General features: G+C 40.7%; 1 protein-coding gene across 1 annotated transcript; it reads left to right on the top strand.

The window, feature by feature from the left end:
• Positions 1-3,441: 3,441 nt before the first annotated feature.
• oga (O-GlcNAcase) lies at positions 3,442-16,051 on the top strand. Its single transcript, XM_010782399.1, has 18 exons — positions 3,442-3,929; positions 4,656-4,707; positions 4,808-4,905; positions 5,061-5,191; positions 5,388-5,559; positions 5,656-5,754; positions 5,857-6,141; positions 6,254-6,412; positions 6,568-6,758; positions 6,948-7,217; positions 7,307-7,510; positions 7,941-8,115; positions 11,026-11,111; positions 12,163-12,267; positions 12,639-12,730; positions 12,824-13,016; positions 13,107-13,266; positions 13,599-16,051. Exons 1-18 carry the CDS (start codon positions 3,764-3,766, stop codon positions 13,733-13,735), a joined length of 2,775 nt encoding a protein of 924 aa, XP_010780701.1. The 5' UTR covers positions 3,442-3,763; the 3' UTR covers positions 13,736-16,051.
• The last annotated feature ends 319 nt before the right edge of the window (positions 16,052-16,370 follow it).

Raw genomic sequence — 16,370 nt, 5'->3', positions numbered from 1 at the left:
AAACCCGCATAAAAAACAGAAATGTATAATTGCTTCTTTAATAGAAATGTTATCTTCTGCCGTAAAGTGTCCAAACCAGGCTTTCTGATAACGCATTTTTAAACAACATAGTCATTGTCCATTGCCGGTTTCAGTTGGATATTTGTCACAGTCTGCTCCCGAGTCAGATCTCCAACTCATTTTGTAGATTATTTACGACTTTTGAATCCACATAAACACATCGACAAAATCCGGCTTACTTGACGCATGTGTTTTAAACAGTTTAACCCTTTTTTGAAATTGGTTCCCAACTTGCCGCCGTCCTTCTAATCTTCTTCCATACAGCGGAATCCAAATGAATTATTGAGATCACAATAATCCATCAAAAGTCACGACCAATAGTGGCTCCTTAATTACACTTTCATCCTCCTTTAAACAAAATATTAAAATACTCACATTCCATTACCAGTTTTTGTGACAGTTGTTGTAGCATTTTTGAGACTTTACACTTTAATTACCGCTGTTGCGCCCCCCCCCGTGTGTGTGTGGGGGTGAGGGGGGCGCAACTTCCAACAGGAGTAATTTGGGGGGGCTCTTGGGGAAAAAAGGTTGGGAACCACTGCCTTATGTCATATATTTTTGAATGTGTATATATTATATCTACATGTATATTTCAACATGTATATTTTATTGTATTTCTATTGTTTATTTGTAGTTTTATTATAAAATGCATTGTCTTTTATGCTGCTGCAACAAAAATAATTTCCCAAATTGGGATCAATAAAGTACCATCTTATCTTATACTGTCCTTAAAAGTGGATTACAATACACCAAAAGAATACATTAATATATTGTATAACACTTAGTATTTTGGTTTCACACCAGTCACCAAACTGCCTCCTTCATGGCTTGCCAGCAGGGCTGTAGCAACTATTGAAGAGACACCGGTCATGTCCCCATTATTGATTTTACAATTGTGCAGGTTATGCTGACCTGTTTTTTTTTGTGACATTTGAAATTAAACACACAATGCACATGATGGGTTTTTAAATGTTGATTCTGATGTTGGTTTTCTGATGAAGTGTATTCCTTATATACACTTTGGAAATGTTGGGGGGAAATTATGAGGCAATTTAAAATGGAATTGAAAGAATCAGTTTTCAGAGCTGGTCAAAGTTTAGGATGTGTCTTGCAGGTTGTATTTGGGCTTCAGCATTTATATAATCGACACTGGTGTTGAGTCTTTTTTTTAATCAAAGCTAACTTGTTTTTTTGTTTTTTCAGATTCGAGTAAGGATTACGATTCATCGTCTGGGAAAGGAAAGTTTCAGACACTAGACTTTGACACTTTATTGAAGCAGGCCAAGCAGAATCAGAGGAGGTAACAGGAGGCCTGCAGCAGGAAGCAGCTGACACTTACCTCAGAGCCAACGGCTGGCTCCTCACCTGCAACACTGTCTTTACATTTAAGTTGTTGCCTTAGTTTTATTTTAATTTTATATTTTGTTTGTGTTTATTTTGTTTATCAAAGCTTACACCTTCTATTGAAGTGAAGATTTGTAATGAAATAGTAAAAGAAAAAAATGGAATGAGTCAAATTTAAATATTTTTTTAAAAAGTTTATTTAAATGTACAAATTTAAATTGTATTGAGAATCATTTTAAAAGGGTAAAAGTACATGGGATGGAGCTCTCTAATTACTGGGACAGGTTGTGTTACATTGAATGTACTACGAACCTAAATAAAAAAATAACCTAAAATACTTTGCTTGTTTTTCATTCCAACTGTCTGTATTCTTTAGTTACAATATTGAGAGGCCCTTTTCACATACAAGTTGTCATGTTCCAAGAAAATATAGGTGTAACAAATAAAAAAACTCAGGTTTCAGTATAAACACTGTTCTCTGCAAACGTATTGACTGTAGAAAAAGCACAGCTGAAACAAATTCTGTCAAGTGTCCGAGAGAGCTGGCATGTAAAATACCTGAGTCCTGCAACTGGTTTACCTTAATCTATAATTGATGTGAACACTGAAAGTTTCAAATGTTTTCACGGTATTTGAATGAGAGGAAAAATTGTCAGAGGTGCACCTCAGAATCAGAATACCTTTATTAGTCCAACAGAGGGGAAATTTATGTTACAGCAGAAAAAGAGCCACATACAGCTTAATGTTACATAATGTTACATGCATTAAAAAGTATTAAAGTTATATCATATTTGAGATTAACTCGCCTAGTAGTGAGAATCACCAGGGAAACATTTGATGTGGATAGAAGCAGTAGATGTATATTGGCTTAATAGTAGTGTGACATTAGTGACACAAAGAAATACAATGAATATTTTCAGATGTTCTCTAATTATTCATATTGCCTGATTGAAACTCAAGTCAAACCTTTGTTGGTATTCTCCATCTATTCACATCTTTAATACATTCGTTTTGTGCAACTTTAAACGTTATGGGTAAAATCCCCCCCCCCCCCCCTTTGAATAATACTTTAAACCCATTCCAATTTATCCAACTATTCCTGCTACTTACATTCTTCTTGCTCAGTTTAGCAGTATTGTCCGCTTTTGCATGCAGCATTTACACAGCAATTTCATTCTCGAGTTATTAATCACATCTTTGCCTTTCCTTGTATAATATGAATATGCCAAAAGGGTCATTTTGGCTTACTGTCATGGGTTTCTCCTACACAGAATTTAGCATATTTTAATAATGTAAGCATTCATGGTGTTTGCTGTGAAAAGGGGTATTTGATCGAGCCTGCACTGGTTGCAAGATAATACGCATCACGCTTGCTCTGGGGACTTTGTTTGCTTTTTCAAAAGTTACTGGTAATTATGTCAAAATGTAATTTTGGATATATCCTGGCGATTTAGAACAAAGCAAACTGTGTTTTGCTAACGGGATACACAGACAGGCTCGGGTCATAACAGACGTGCAGCTCCTCCCCTTTGAATGGTTGGAGCTCAGCTACACTCCTAATATGGACTGGAATCTAAAGAGTTTAGAAAGCTGTTGAGATGTTCAACACATTCAATAAGAAGAGCAATTCAGAGAGCAATATCTGAGTTTAAGCTGCATGTTGAAGAGAGCTGCGACAGTAAAACTCCAGGCTCATTTTAAACTCACTGCTCCAAAAAAACAACAAATAAGTTAGTCCGAGTACTTTCCTCTGGTCGTTTTGTCACCATGTATCGTAATAAAGACATGTCTTACAAATGCTAATGGTGTCATTTTAACAAAGAAATGAAGGGCCCCTTAGTGGCAGTTGTATGGTAACACGAAGACACATGTTTACATTGATAACGTTATCCAAGTGTAGAGGCTTTAGCATTGCGGAGTAACAGTGTCATCTATCTCTTCGACATATTAACATCTTTGTTGTGTTTTGTCACTCAGATCCAGTTTTGACTGGTTTAATCCTGTTCTGTGAGCATGCGCACTCGGTGTAAACAGGAAGAACCGAGTGGAAACCAGGGCACATCTACCATCAAGAGAAGAAAAATAATCGGACAAATACGAACGGAAGCCCTGTTTTTCATTATATATAAACCAACATATGCCACTTCATGATAATCTCGATTACAATTTGTAGAAGCAATTGCTAACTTTTCGATAATTTGGAAAGACTTGTTATTCCGTACCTTAGCTAACGTTAACGCCAGACAGACAGCAGCACGATTTATTTCCTGCAGGTAATGCTCGGCAAGTCTGTCTGCAAAACTACAGACAGAAAAATAACTCAGTGCTCTTAGGCAAACCGAGGCCAATATCTATAACAATGGTTCAAAAAGATAAGACGCTGGAGACTCCTCAAGTTGACGGTGAGCCGAGCCCCAGCCCAGTCTCCGGAGAGGCTCGTGCAGAGGCCGCCTGCCCGGTGGAAGAGTCCGGCATCGGAGTCGAACCGACTGGCAACAGGAAATTCATCTGCGGAGTCGTGGAAGGTAATATTGAATGTTGTCTGAAACAATCAAATTCGACACTTGATCCAGTGGGGATGTGAACACAAACTAGGCGTTTCGTTGCGCAACCCTGTGTTGCAGAATGACAACAAACGAATATGGATCTGCATACTATCATAGGGCATCAGCATGCTGCAGCAGCCCTGCTTCGTGGAGGAGAGGATGGTTGTCATCAATTGGAAATACAATCCATTAGTGTACAATCGGATAACACTCGAGTGTGAATCTTAAATACAAATGAAGGAGCGGTTAAAACCCTTCTTTATGTAACACGGCATTATTTTTTGCAGATTATAAATCAGTTGTGATATATAATGAATGTTATATTATTCATTTTTAGCAGGTTGCACCATGAGGTGAATAATAATTGATTGTGTTTGCGTCATGTTATATATTATATATTTGTGTTGTTTGGCTTCCTGTCAAACTGAATCAATACATGCTTGGTAAGACCTAGTTTTGGCCCTTATAAGTGAACCTAAGATGTCAATTTTTCATATTTTTTGACAATACATGGACACAATGGTCTATTTGTGAGTCTGACCAATGGTAACTGACTGAATAAGAACAACATTCATGTCTTATTGCACTTCAATTCCAGCCTCTAGCAAATAGTTAGAGGGGTATTGCATCTAAATGTGCTCTGAAATATAGTTTAATATAGCTCTGCAGACTGCATGAAACTGAATGTATTCTTTGCTAATGCAGGCTTTTACGGTCGACCATGGACTATGGAACAGAGGAAAGAGTTGTTCAGAAGGTACGATGAACTTTGATAATTCATTCATCTAATACCCATAATATTACAGCTTTATTATTTGAGTTGTTCTAATAAATATGTGCAACATTGCATTTCACAGGCAGCAGAAATGGGGACTGAATACATACCTTTATGCCCCCAAAGATGACTACAAACACAGAATGTTCTGGAGAGAGATGTATTCAGTGGAAGAAGCAGGTGACTATTCAATACAGATCTTGTTATCATCTTGCTTAGGGCAAGGAAAATGAGTAATGCCTATTTATTGAGCTTTAAGGGCCATCATATTCATAATGTGTATGATGGCACAATATGGCATTGAGTGATGTTTTTATTTTGTATTTATCTCCTAGAACAACTCATGACTTTAATTGGTGCTGCTAAGGAGTATGGGATAGAGTTCATCTATGCCATTTCCCCTGGACTGGACATCACCTTCTCCAATCAGAAGGAAGTTACTGCACTAAAGAGGAAACTCGATCAGGTATTGCAACTTTGGCAGTAGTATAACCAATGTGTCCAACTCTTAAGATCTTGTGTCAAGACTGAGCCCTTACTGCTGCATGTCATCTCCTCTATCCCCACATTCCGTAAAAATTCAAATTAATTATAAAATTAAATTAAATGAATGTAATTAAATTAATTTTATGTAACTTTACCATATCTGTCTCTATCCCCAGGTTACTCACTTCGGCTGCAAGTCATTTGCCTTACTTTTTGACGATATTGAACACAACATGTGCCCTGCTGACAAAGAGGTGTTCAGCTCATTTGCACACGCTCAGGTTTCCATTACAAACGAAATCTACCAGTACCTGGGAGAGCCCGAATCCTTTCTGTTCTGCCCCACAGGTACATCAGTTTTATTCCCCAATCCATTTAAGATGTTATACAATTGTTTGTTGTCTACTGATTTACTCATTCTTTATTTCTTGCCTTGATACGCAGAGTACTGTGGAACATTCTGCTACCCAAATGTCCATCAGTCTCCCTACCTCCACACAGTAGGAGAGAAGCTACTGCCTGGCATTGAAGTGCTATGGACAGGTGAGTCTATCACAGTTTCCTGTCAACAAAACAACACCATTACCACACAATCATGCATTTCAGAGTAGTAGAAACAACACTGTATTGTTTCCTTTCCTGCAGGCCCCAAGGTGGTGTCCAAAGATATCACAGTGGAGTCAATCGAGGAGGTGTCAAAGATCCTAGGAAGAGCCCCTGTGATCTGGGACAACATTCACGCCAATGATTATGACCAGAAGAGGCTTTTCTTGGGGCCTTACAAAGGCCGCTCCACAGAGCTCATCCCCAGACTAAAGGGAGTCCTCACAAACCCTAACTGCGAGTTTGAGTCCAACTTTGTTGCGATCCACACTCTGGCCACCTGGTACAAGTCTAATATGAATGGGGTGCGCAAGGATGTGGTGATGAGTAAGTATGATCCAAAGCGACTTTGCTTTGATGGGGAAACACAATGATATCTCTGCATCGGTTTATAATACGGTCCATTCTGTGTTTGTTTCTCCATCTTACGGTTGTCCAGCTGATGGCGAGGACAGCACCGTGTCCATCCAGATCAAGTTAGAGAATGAAGGCAGTGATGAAGAACTGGAGACAGACATGCTCTACAGCCCACAGCTTGCTCTAAAACTGGCTCTCACAGAATGGCTAGGGGACTTCGTTGAGCCTCATCAATACAACAGTGAGAGCAGTGCCATTATTACATCTTATCTCTATGCTAATGACATTTCTAGCAGTTATACTTGGAATACACTCATTGCGTTGGCATTGATGGCCTAAAATGATAATATTGTGACTGAAGAACACGATGCAGTGAGGCTTAACTTTGTCTTTCAGGCCGACAGGTGCCTCAGAGTGGTCCCAAAAGCACCGCCATCGACGTGACATCCATGACTGCTCCCTTGCTCTGCTCTTCCACAACAGTCACGACTGTGTTCCAACAGCCCATCATGTCTCCAGCCATGCCGCCTCTCTGTCTGGATCCACTCTCACACCCCTCGGCAAAAAGACCTCAGGACATAGAGGAGGTAAGATTTATTTTCCCTAAATAGTTTTTTTTTTCTAGAAATGTATTTGTCATTCATACAGTTCAGGATTACATAATGGGCTTCTATCAAAAACATTTCCGGCGACCATTTTGGGGGAAATTGGCTTTGATGGTGAGGAAAGCATCTCAATATGTTTTTTTAAAGTGTGTTTTCTGTGTTTTTGTGCAGGTGGAGAAGAAGGATTCAGACGAGGAGCCCATGGAGATGGTGGTTGAGAAGCTAGATGAGCTTGAGCAGGAAGCACAAACCGACCCAGAGGAGAAGCAGGTCGGTCTCATCTTAGTTGAGAAGATGGCTGAGGACCTGAAGCCCATGGATACAGACAAGGAGTGTCTGACAGAGTCCAAGTCCCCTGAAGAGTCCATCCAGGAGGACCCTGGGTCTGACATCGCCCCGATGCAGACAGATGATCAGCTCAAACTGGCTCCACAAGCATTTGTGAGTTTCCTTTACACATCTGCAATTGAAAGCAAAAATAAATTGGAATTCCGTACAAAGTAACTTTATTTTCTGGTGTGTCTCCTCAGGAGTTGTTTGTGCCCGGGCCCGACGAGAAGCCCCTGTTCACCGCAGAGCCCCTCACACTGGACGACCTGAGCCTGCTGGCAGAGCTCTTCTACCTGCCGTATGAATACGGACCCAAAGCCGTCCAGATGCTGAAGGAGTTTGACTGGTTGAGAGCCAACAGCAGCGTCGTGAGCGTCAACTGCAAGAGAAAGGAAACTGAAAAGGTGGGTTAATGCATTTCAATAAACACACACAGTTGGGAGGAAGAGGTCTTTCTGAGAGAACGAGTTAATTATTGACTGCACTGGCCTGTGATCGTGCTGGTTGTTGAAAACAAAATGGTGGATGTGTACTACCCATACTGCCCATTGGGTGGTGTGGTTATTATAGTGGATGGAGTGCAGCATGTGTTGTAAAAACGTCCCCTTCCCCCTATTGAACCTTTTTCTCAAAGATATTTTTGACATATTCTAGCGCAAAATTGTCATGGCTGACTGAGTCACTTTCATTAAACACAATCATCTTAATGTGTGTTTTCTACTTTGACAAGTCAAAAATTCAAAAGTGTTTCATAAACCAAAATGCTTTTACTGCTGTCAGTATTTTGTATTTATGAATTATGTGTCCTAATTCCAATCGCTCTGTTTGATGCAGGTAGCAGAATGGCAATCAAGGGCAGAGAAGTTTGAGGACATGTGCCGCTCAGTCATCCAGATGTTCACACGGCTGTCCAATTCAGCCAACCACACCATCCTATATGACCTCTACCCGTACATCTGGGACATCAAGAGCATCATTTCTATGGTCAAGTCTTTTGTCCAGTGGCTAGGTATGTATTGAAAGGAACCATAAGGCGCTTACCCATAGAGACAGTACCATAGCAATAGTCTGATCAAGTCAGGTAATCCAGGCGTTATTTACTCACACACATATTCAAGCACAAATAGTCAGCTTTTAAAAAAACAATTACACAATGATAATGCACTTTAATAGCTAGCTGCGTTGATTATGCCATGGTGCAATGCTATGTAGTTTAATGATTTATAATGATTTTACATATATTCCACAGTCAGCTTAACAGACTGTAATTTACTGATGAAAGACTTATGGCTGCTAAAGATCTAAAGCCAAAACCTGTAGACATGGTGAAAATGAGGCTAGAACCACCAGTTGTTATTATAGATTGGCCTAGCAGAGATCTGGCTAGTTGCATCACATATCAATAGTTATGATTCTATTCATTTGCCTTTAAACACACGTTGATCTTTTTTTTTTTTTCTGACTGAATGCCGCTTGCACTGCCAGCATCCTCATGTATTCCTGGTGATATCTGAACTCGGCCTCTGTGGCAAACGTTGCAGCAGGGTTACTGCTGCTTGCTGTGTATCCAGTAACATCAATGCTGCATTCCCACACTGACACACTTGCTTCCATTCCTCCTTCTGTGGGGACCGGAGCCAGAGGGAAGCTCCCACCCCCCCATCCCCTCCCTCCATGCCCTTAGCGCGCACGCGAGCTTGGAGAGCAAGTTGACTGACTGTGGAAGGCCATTCTGGTGCATAAACTGAAATATCCACGGTTTAATTCAGCTGCTTTTGAACACAAAGCATAATTCATTTAATACAGTCTCATGGATAAGTCTCTATATCAAAGCTGTAATCTGAATTGTTTGCTCAATCTGTATCAGTGTGGGGCCCATCACCTCTTGCAAGGGTATATTCTCTCGCTTTCTCTCCCTATCCCTTCAAACTGTCTTTCATTCTTTCAGATGGTGCACTGTGATGCAGTTTGAGTGACAGTCAGCCTTGTGATAACATCTCCATCTTTTTTGGAGTGTTCTTTTGAATAGTCTGAAGCACCAGCATGGCCTGTAGTAAACCCCCTCTAACCCAGTTTCGTTCACAGGTTTCTGTCCTACATGGTAAAGCTGAGGACTCTAGCCCACAGTACACAGCAGGCAGCATACCCCCACTGACCAAACCACATACAAATTCCACCACTGGGCCTAATGAATCAGTGTAGGGTTGTAATCACTCTAGCAACATAGAGGAAATCAAGTGCCACATTCAAAGAGGTATCTTTTGATTATTCCTCTTCATAACTGCAGTGTTATTCAGTGCTTAACAGATGACTTCTGCTGCTGCTAGTATCAGGTTTTACATCCATATGTTTTCCCCATATAGTAGCTGTGCAGCCGGCACTTAGTCGCACCCCCCTGGTTAATGTACTGAGAACACTTACTAATAACCTTTCTACTGTTTTCTCCCTTCACCATGTACAGATGGAAGAATCCACAGTACAAGTTTCTACTGCTATTGGATCGACAGTGGCCGATGTATGCACAGTGCAAGCGTCGTGTCTTCTTTTTTTTGCTAGAGGATTTGCGTAGTTTATTATTTTGTTTTTTTAGTAGATTCTAAAATGTTACCTACTGTTTTGGAGGAAATGAAGCAGCCCTCCGGATGAAGTCACATTTTGCGCAGCGATTTAGCTTTAAATCTTAAGTTTTAACTCCAAATTTCTCTCTTTGGCAGCACCTCTCTAACTTGTGTCTTTGTTTCTTTAGGTAGGACTAGAGAAATGTCTCAGAGCAGACTGATGCACCTACTCAAGGGAATTGTATGCTTGGCTTTTAAAATGTAACTATGGCACATGATCTTCATCCTACTAGGGGAACTTTTAAATGTGTAGCTACGTTAAGTGTGCTCACACATTGGCTGGACATTGCAAGAACAAAAGTTGCATGTTTCCTGGATAGCTGTATTTCTGTTAAGGCAATACAGTCTGAATAGTCTTTGAAGTGGAAGCAAACCTCAAAGAGGTCATCTTTTTGTCCCATTTGCGGTTTTTAATCCGGATAAGCAAGTTCAGAGTTTCCTCCCGTGGGTGCATCTGCGTGCTGTGCTGTGTCAGTTCCTCTCAGGAATTGTTTGACGTATCAGGGTGAGGTTGATATGAAAAGCACTTTTACGTGCCCTGCCCGCGCGCTGCATTTGTCTGGTCACATGACAGGGCTACTCATCAACCATGGTTAGACTTTGTTAGCAGGAAAACTACTGTGTACTAAGAGCCCTGTGTGCTTTAGATATATACTCCTTGCTTTGTCTCTGCAGTGCATCTTTGGTCTGTCCTTTTAGTATCAGGCTGAGAGGCCTTTTAACAGGGGAAATGTCCACACTACCTCTCATGTCTTCCTGGTTTGATGACTCATGCTGCCCAGTCATGTGACGAGGCAGATAAGATGAGAATGTGACTTCACACGGGGTGCTAAAATGAGTGGGGTGACGGCAGCTGAAGCTTACTAATGTAGTCCATAGACAGTATGGGTTTCTGATGTCAAGGTAGTCAGATAGGTTTATCACCCGTACTGAGACACCAAGGGGGCTGAACTGCACTTCATTCTGGCCTCTCTTTAGTTTTTGGAGAGCGTGCTTTTCTTACTGCAGCAAAAAAACGATTTATTAAGACCGACACAGAGAATTTAAGTTGCATTGATATCTTGGACCTAATAACACGTAAGCTTTAGTTGCTTCAGCCCCATTTCATCATAAGATATTTCCTCTGAAGAAGTTTATTCCAAATTAGGTCCTTTTTTATGTTTTAATGAATAAAACCAAATAGATATGGATTATGTTATTAGATACATATGACCCCGTTCCTACCCATCTCCCAAGTCCCTTCATCTGTCAGAGAGCCCCATCCTGTGGTAACAATGTCCGCTTGGCTCTGCTCCTAACAGGGTGTCGTAGTCAGTCCTCAGCACAGTTCCTTAGAGGAGACCAAGAACCCTGGGCCTTTAAGGGAGGTCTAGCAGGAGAGTTCCAGGTATCTAATGCACTGAACTTACAGCAATCTAATGGAAAAAAACAGTGTTGTCAGCAAAGACGACAATGGTAATATGTGTGTAGGTATGAAGGGCTTTGGTCTGTCCAAGGTGCGCTGATAATAACGGGTCAGGCTTCATAAAAACCTGGTTCCATCCCCTCCACTTTGTCTCAAAAAAGGTTCATGCCCTTCTATTATTTTGGGCTATTGTCAGTCTCTTGGAGGGGATTGAAACCCAAACTAACCATATAGGTTACAGCCAAAGTTTGGCCTGGCATTTTATGATGGATTAATTTGAATTTCTTTCAGCAACGTCCCAAGGAGATGCTGCTTTTCCCTAGTGCACGCAGCGCACGCGAGCATGGCTAGGTTTTATTTTTATGACATCTCATTTCTTTGCAGGAAAAGCACAACAGCCAACCTTTTGCAAGCGCACGCACAAGCATCGCAGCGCAAGCGGGTACGCAAGCAATGTTTGCAAAGAGAAAACTCCATGATCAAATACACACTAAGGTATCTCTATCCTTGGAGACTAGCAAGACTCACAATGGCAACTAATAGGCCACTCAATCTGTCAGTTAGCTCAATTTGCCTCATTTGGATTTCAATCCTGGAGTTTTCTCTGCCTCTCTGCGCCAGCATCATTATTTTTCTCAACAGGAGGGTCCTGCGCAGCGAATTATTGCGATGTCTTACAAAAGGGAAAGGAGCATCTCCTTCAGACAGTAACACCTTAGCCAGACCAAAACACCAGCCTTGTTTTATTATATTTGAAAAGCAAATATGTATGTGCTTGTGTTGCTATGTTCCACTAGGAAAAATAAGAAAGGTGTGATGTTTGTTCTTGTTGTCCACTGTCAGATCAAGAAGAAACGTCAGTTTATATCTTCATATTGTGTTTTTTAACTATACTTGTCATCCAAAGCGCTTTGCTCTGTTCTGTAGTTCCTTTTGATTTGATAGTGGCTCAACTGTAGCAAATGCACAGTGAGGCAGTCAACCACAGCAGCACATCGCCCCAAACTGAACCTGTTTCTTTTGATACCCACAGAGATTGTTGCCAATAGAAGCGGCAAACGATCTTTTTTTCCAACCTCCGCCTTCATTGCCAACCTCCAAAACCTATTCCATAAGGCCATACTTTCCCAAGGATGAGGTAAGACTTTTTTGTGTTTAGTCGTGCCCTTTTCCCTCTTTTTTTTTTACCAAAATCCAAGTACGGCACCTTCAATACCTATAGTTATCAGGTTTGAACAATATCCTAAGCAAAATGTATGCTTACAGAAATCATGTTGGCCATGTCCTAGTATTCCCAGCAGTAGTGGCCTAGTTGTAGTTTTGATTGCTTTGCACTTAACGTGCCTCAAATGTTGTGCGCAACTGCTATTCACAGCATGTATGTGCTAAATGTAATGGCAACACAATGTATGTATTTCCAAGATGTCTTTAAACACATTTTCTGGTCATTGCTAGTATTGTATATATATTTTCTTCGACTAACCACTGTAACCATCTTCGTTTTTGCAGACTGCCATTTATAAAATCTGTAAAGAAATGTACTCTGAAGGAATGGAAGATGAACCGGTCTCTGAGGAGGATCCTGACCTCATAGGAGACAGGTAAAACATGAAGACCACTAAAGCATGGAGTGCAGTTTCCCCGGCAGTGCAAAACAACATCACTGACTAAATCTTTGCTGTTTGTCCACACAGGTTAGTAGGAGGTCTCCTGTCATTGAGCTCAGACTACGGGTTTGTGTTGGAGGATGACGAAGGGATCTGCGGTTATGCTCTTGGCACTGTGGACGTCCAGCCCTTTGTGAAAAATTGCAAGATGAGCTGGATTCCATTCATGCAGGAGAAATACCTCAAACCTGACTGTCAGAAGGATCTCTCAGACGCTGAGGTAGGATATTTATCCGTCTCTCTCACGGTCATAATATCTGTAGCGCTGGGGATACGATTGTTGAGTTCTATTGTCCCTCTCTGTCTGTAGAAAATGATGCTGAGTTTCCACGAAGAGGAAGAGGGTCTTCCAGACACTTTCCTCTCCAACTTCCCCTCTCTCATCAAGGTTGACATTCATGCCAAGGTCACTGACCCCAGTGTGGCCAAAAGTATGATGGGATGTCTTCTATCTTCTCTTAAGGCAAATGGTAGGTGGCGGTCATCCTTAGTTTTAAAGTAATGTTCTTCACCTATACTTGTACTAGCTACAGAAAGGAAATACTCTATGAGTCTTTATTAGCCATAGTGGTAAGAGGGTGTCAGAACAGCTTATCTTGCATTTGACAAAGGAAAACAAAAACCATTCTGAGAGGAATTGTATCTAACATAGTTTATCCATATGGTGTTCAAATGGATTGAAGGTTTAAAAATATAAACAATCAAAGCCCAGATGGAACTAATCTCTTCGTTCTGTGACAGAGGTCTTGATCCAGTTTGGGATTTTTGTTATTGACTAAGATGTTATCTTTATTTCTTCCAGGGTCCCTTGGTGCGTTCTGTCATGTCCGGGAGACTGATAAGAGAATGTTGGACTTCTACGGTAAGCTGGGATGCTTTGAAGTGGCCAAAATGGAGGGCTTTCCCAAAGACGTGATCATTATGGGACGCAGCCTATGAAGAAACATCCTGCTGAAATAACAGACTGACAGAGAGGCAGCAAGACTACGTGGCTCAAACATGTTTGCCGCCTTCATGAGAGAACAAAACGTCCATGATGATTTTATACTTCATTACCATTTGGGCTAGCCCTCCATAAAACCTCTTTTTAGGATTTGTGTACAGAAGCACAGCAGTCGCACACACAGATTCCCTACGCTGCCCTTAAATGTCACGGCTCTGTTTGATCAGCTAATCCGAATCTAAAGGCAGAGGAGCGATCTGTAATCAGTTGATTTGAGCCAACATGGAAGAGTGGCACTCCAGCAATGATTGCAGAGTCCCACTTCTCATATACCTCCAGGAGGCAGGAAGTGAAAACTCCCAACATAAGCCTTTTTCTGATTTAATCCAAGTAGTCACTACATGGATATTGCCCGCATTCGCTAATGCAAAGTGTCTGTATCTGAAATGGAGGCAGAGTTGTGAAATGAGAACGGTCTGTATCTCAGGTAGTGTCTCACTACCACTGCACGGTTTTCCCAGCTTTAAAACAGTAAAGTTACACAGCTGTCCACATGAACAGGACGACACCTTTGCACAGCATCTGAGGTGTTGTGCAAGAGTTTGCCTTTCATCATCACATCATGGTATTTCCAGTTGCTCCACAATGGACTTGGAGAACGAGGCCTTTAAAGTGGTTTGTTTTTTATCAGAAATGCTAAATCTGCACACACAATAGGTGGAACATTGGAAAATAGTAGCTTTTGGGGTTTATCAGACCCTCTATGAATGATTATCCCAGAGCAGCAAGAAGTATATTTGTTAAGATTGTTAAAAACTCAACCAGGAGTTCCTCTGAATCTCTGTTGAAGTACTGAAGGACATGGGGAGAGCAAAACAAAAGCTTCCACAGGTTTAGAAACGTCAGCCTAATTATTTTCAGCGCTTTGCTTGTGGCCATTTTGTTATATAATGATTTCGTTTTTGCTTATTTCCCTTTAAGCTATTGCCTTCTGGTTCATTGCCTTTGGATTTTAGGTTAATATTACAGAAACCAGTGTCTTCTGTTTTAGGCTTTCTAAAAAGGTATCAGTCAGATATAGAAGGGTGATTTTAGGATATTGGCCTTGCTCAAATTCCAGTACTCACATTTGATGAAACTTTAATCAAATCAGCATTTTTTTTTTATAGCAGTACCCTGTTGGACCAAAATCGTAATATTCTGATCTGCTATTATAAAGAAAAACACAACTTTTAACTGGCATTCACATTGAAATACATTAGTTAAAATGTGACCCTTTTGACTTGAAGGTGTTTTCCCTCCCACTCTCATGAAGCTACTCAGTTTTATTTTCTTAACCACTAAGTTCAAACCTGACTTAAAAGCATCAGCTGATCCGGACTATGCTCAAGAGACATGCTGCAACAGTTCTCTTCAACTGGTCGTTAATAATGGACAATAATGAATTATGTCAGCTTTCATCCCCCCCTGCATTGTTTTTACCCCGCATACTCTCAAATGAATGTCTTAGTGAGCGGTATGCTCTCACCAAAGTGGCACCAACTCTCACACTGTTGAGCTGTGGATTTTGGGACTCAACGCCGAAATTTCCTATCCATCCAATGAATGTTTTCTATTCTGACTCGTTTCCCATTTGTTTTTGTAAATCTTGTGTGGGTTAAAAAAAAAAAGCACTTGGAATATAGATAGGGGTGTTCTGTTGGTTTCATGAGGATCATCAGTTGCTCTTCAGTAGCTGCCTGCCAATGTGATGTTTTGATACTGCGTACATTTATAATGTGCATGAGGTGTATTTGGATTTGCCGTGGCGGTCATTAGAATATCCTCATGTTGTGCTTCATGGAGGAAGAAGCATGCCACTCCCCTCTGAGCATGATACTGTAGTCCGTAGACAGTCTGTAAACACTGTCAATCATAAAGTGTTATTATTTTGTATATCTTTATTGAAACGGGGGCTCACTTTCTGTTGTCCTTTAAGGAAACCAAAGTGCTGACCTTGTTCCATCGCCCTGTCCTGTAAAGCCATCAGATGTGAAACTCACCAACAGGTCTGCTCTTTGTCTTCTGAAACAACAGCAGAATTTTCCCTCCTGTTTTAAAATGTTTATTTTGCAGTTGTTCGATGCTCGCGCTTTCTTCTCTGCCATCAGGTTTTGATAGAACAGGGCTGTTACTGAGGGGAAAGGGCTCCTTATGTACATTTTGATTATCTGAGTTTAGGGTTGGGAGGTTCATAAAAGTGTCTGTTTACCAATGTAAAATTTGTATGTAAGATACGTAAGATTCAAAACTAATAAACCATAATAAGTTCCTTTGTTTCTTTGTCATTTGTATCGCACACATCGTTCTGCTTGCATGTCTGGACTGAGTCGGGCTCTTATCAATTTTGACAAAAAAAGTTATGTCTGTAAATACATGTTTGGCATTATTAGCCAGCAAATAAATATCAGGTTTAATATCCCTGTTAGGGTTTTATTACAAAGTGGTATGAACATAAACCTTGACAAGCTTGGATTTGTGTGATTATAATCTACCCTAACTAGTAGTTAGCCTTACTCCTGAAACAAATCATATTCAACATTATCTTTTGTGTATTTATGTATTGTGGGAAATAATGTATGTACACTAACT

The sequence above is a fragment of the Notothenia coriiceps genome, unplaced genomic scaffold (genome assembly GCF_000735185.1).
Source record: "Notothenia coriiceps isolate Sejong01 unplaced genomic scaffold, NC01 NC01_scaffold00024667, whole genome shotgun sequence".
NCBI classification, from domain to species: Eukaryota; Metazoa; Chordata; class Actinopteri; order Perciformes; family Nototheniidae; genus Notothenia; species Notothenia coriiceps.
Note: the sequence above shows the minus strand (reverse complement) of the source record. Positions and strands in the feature narration are given on the sequence as shown.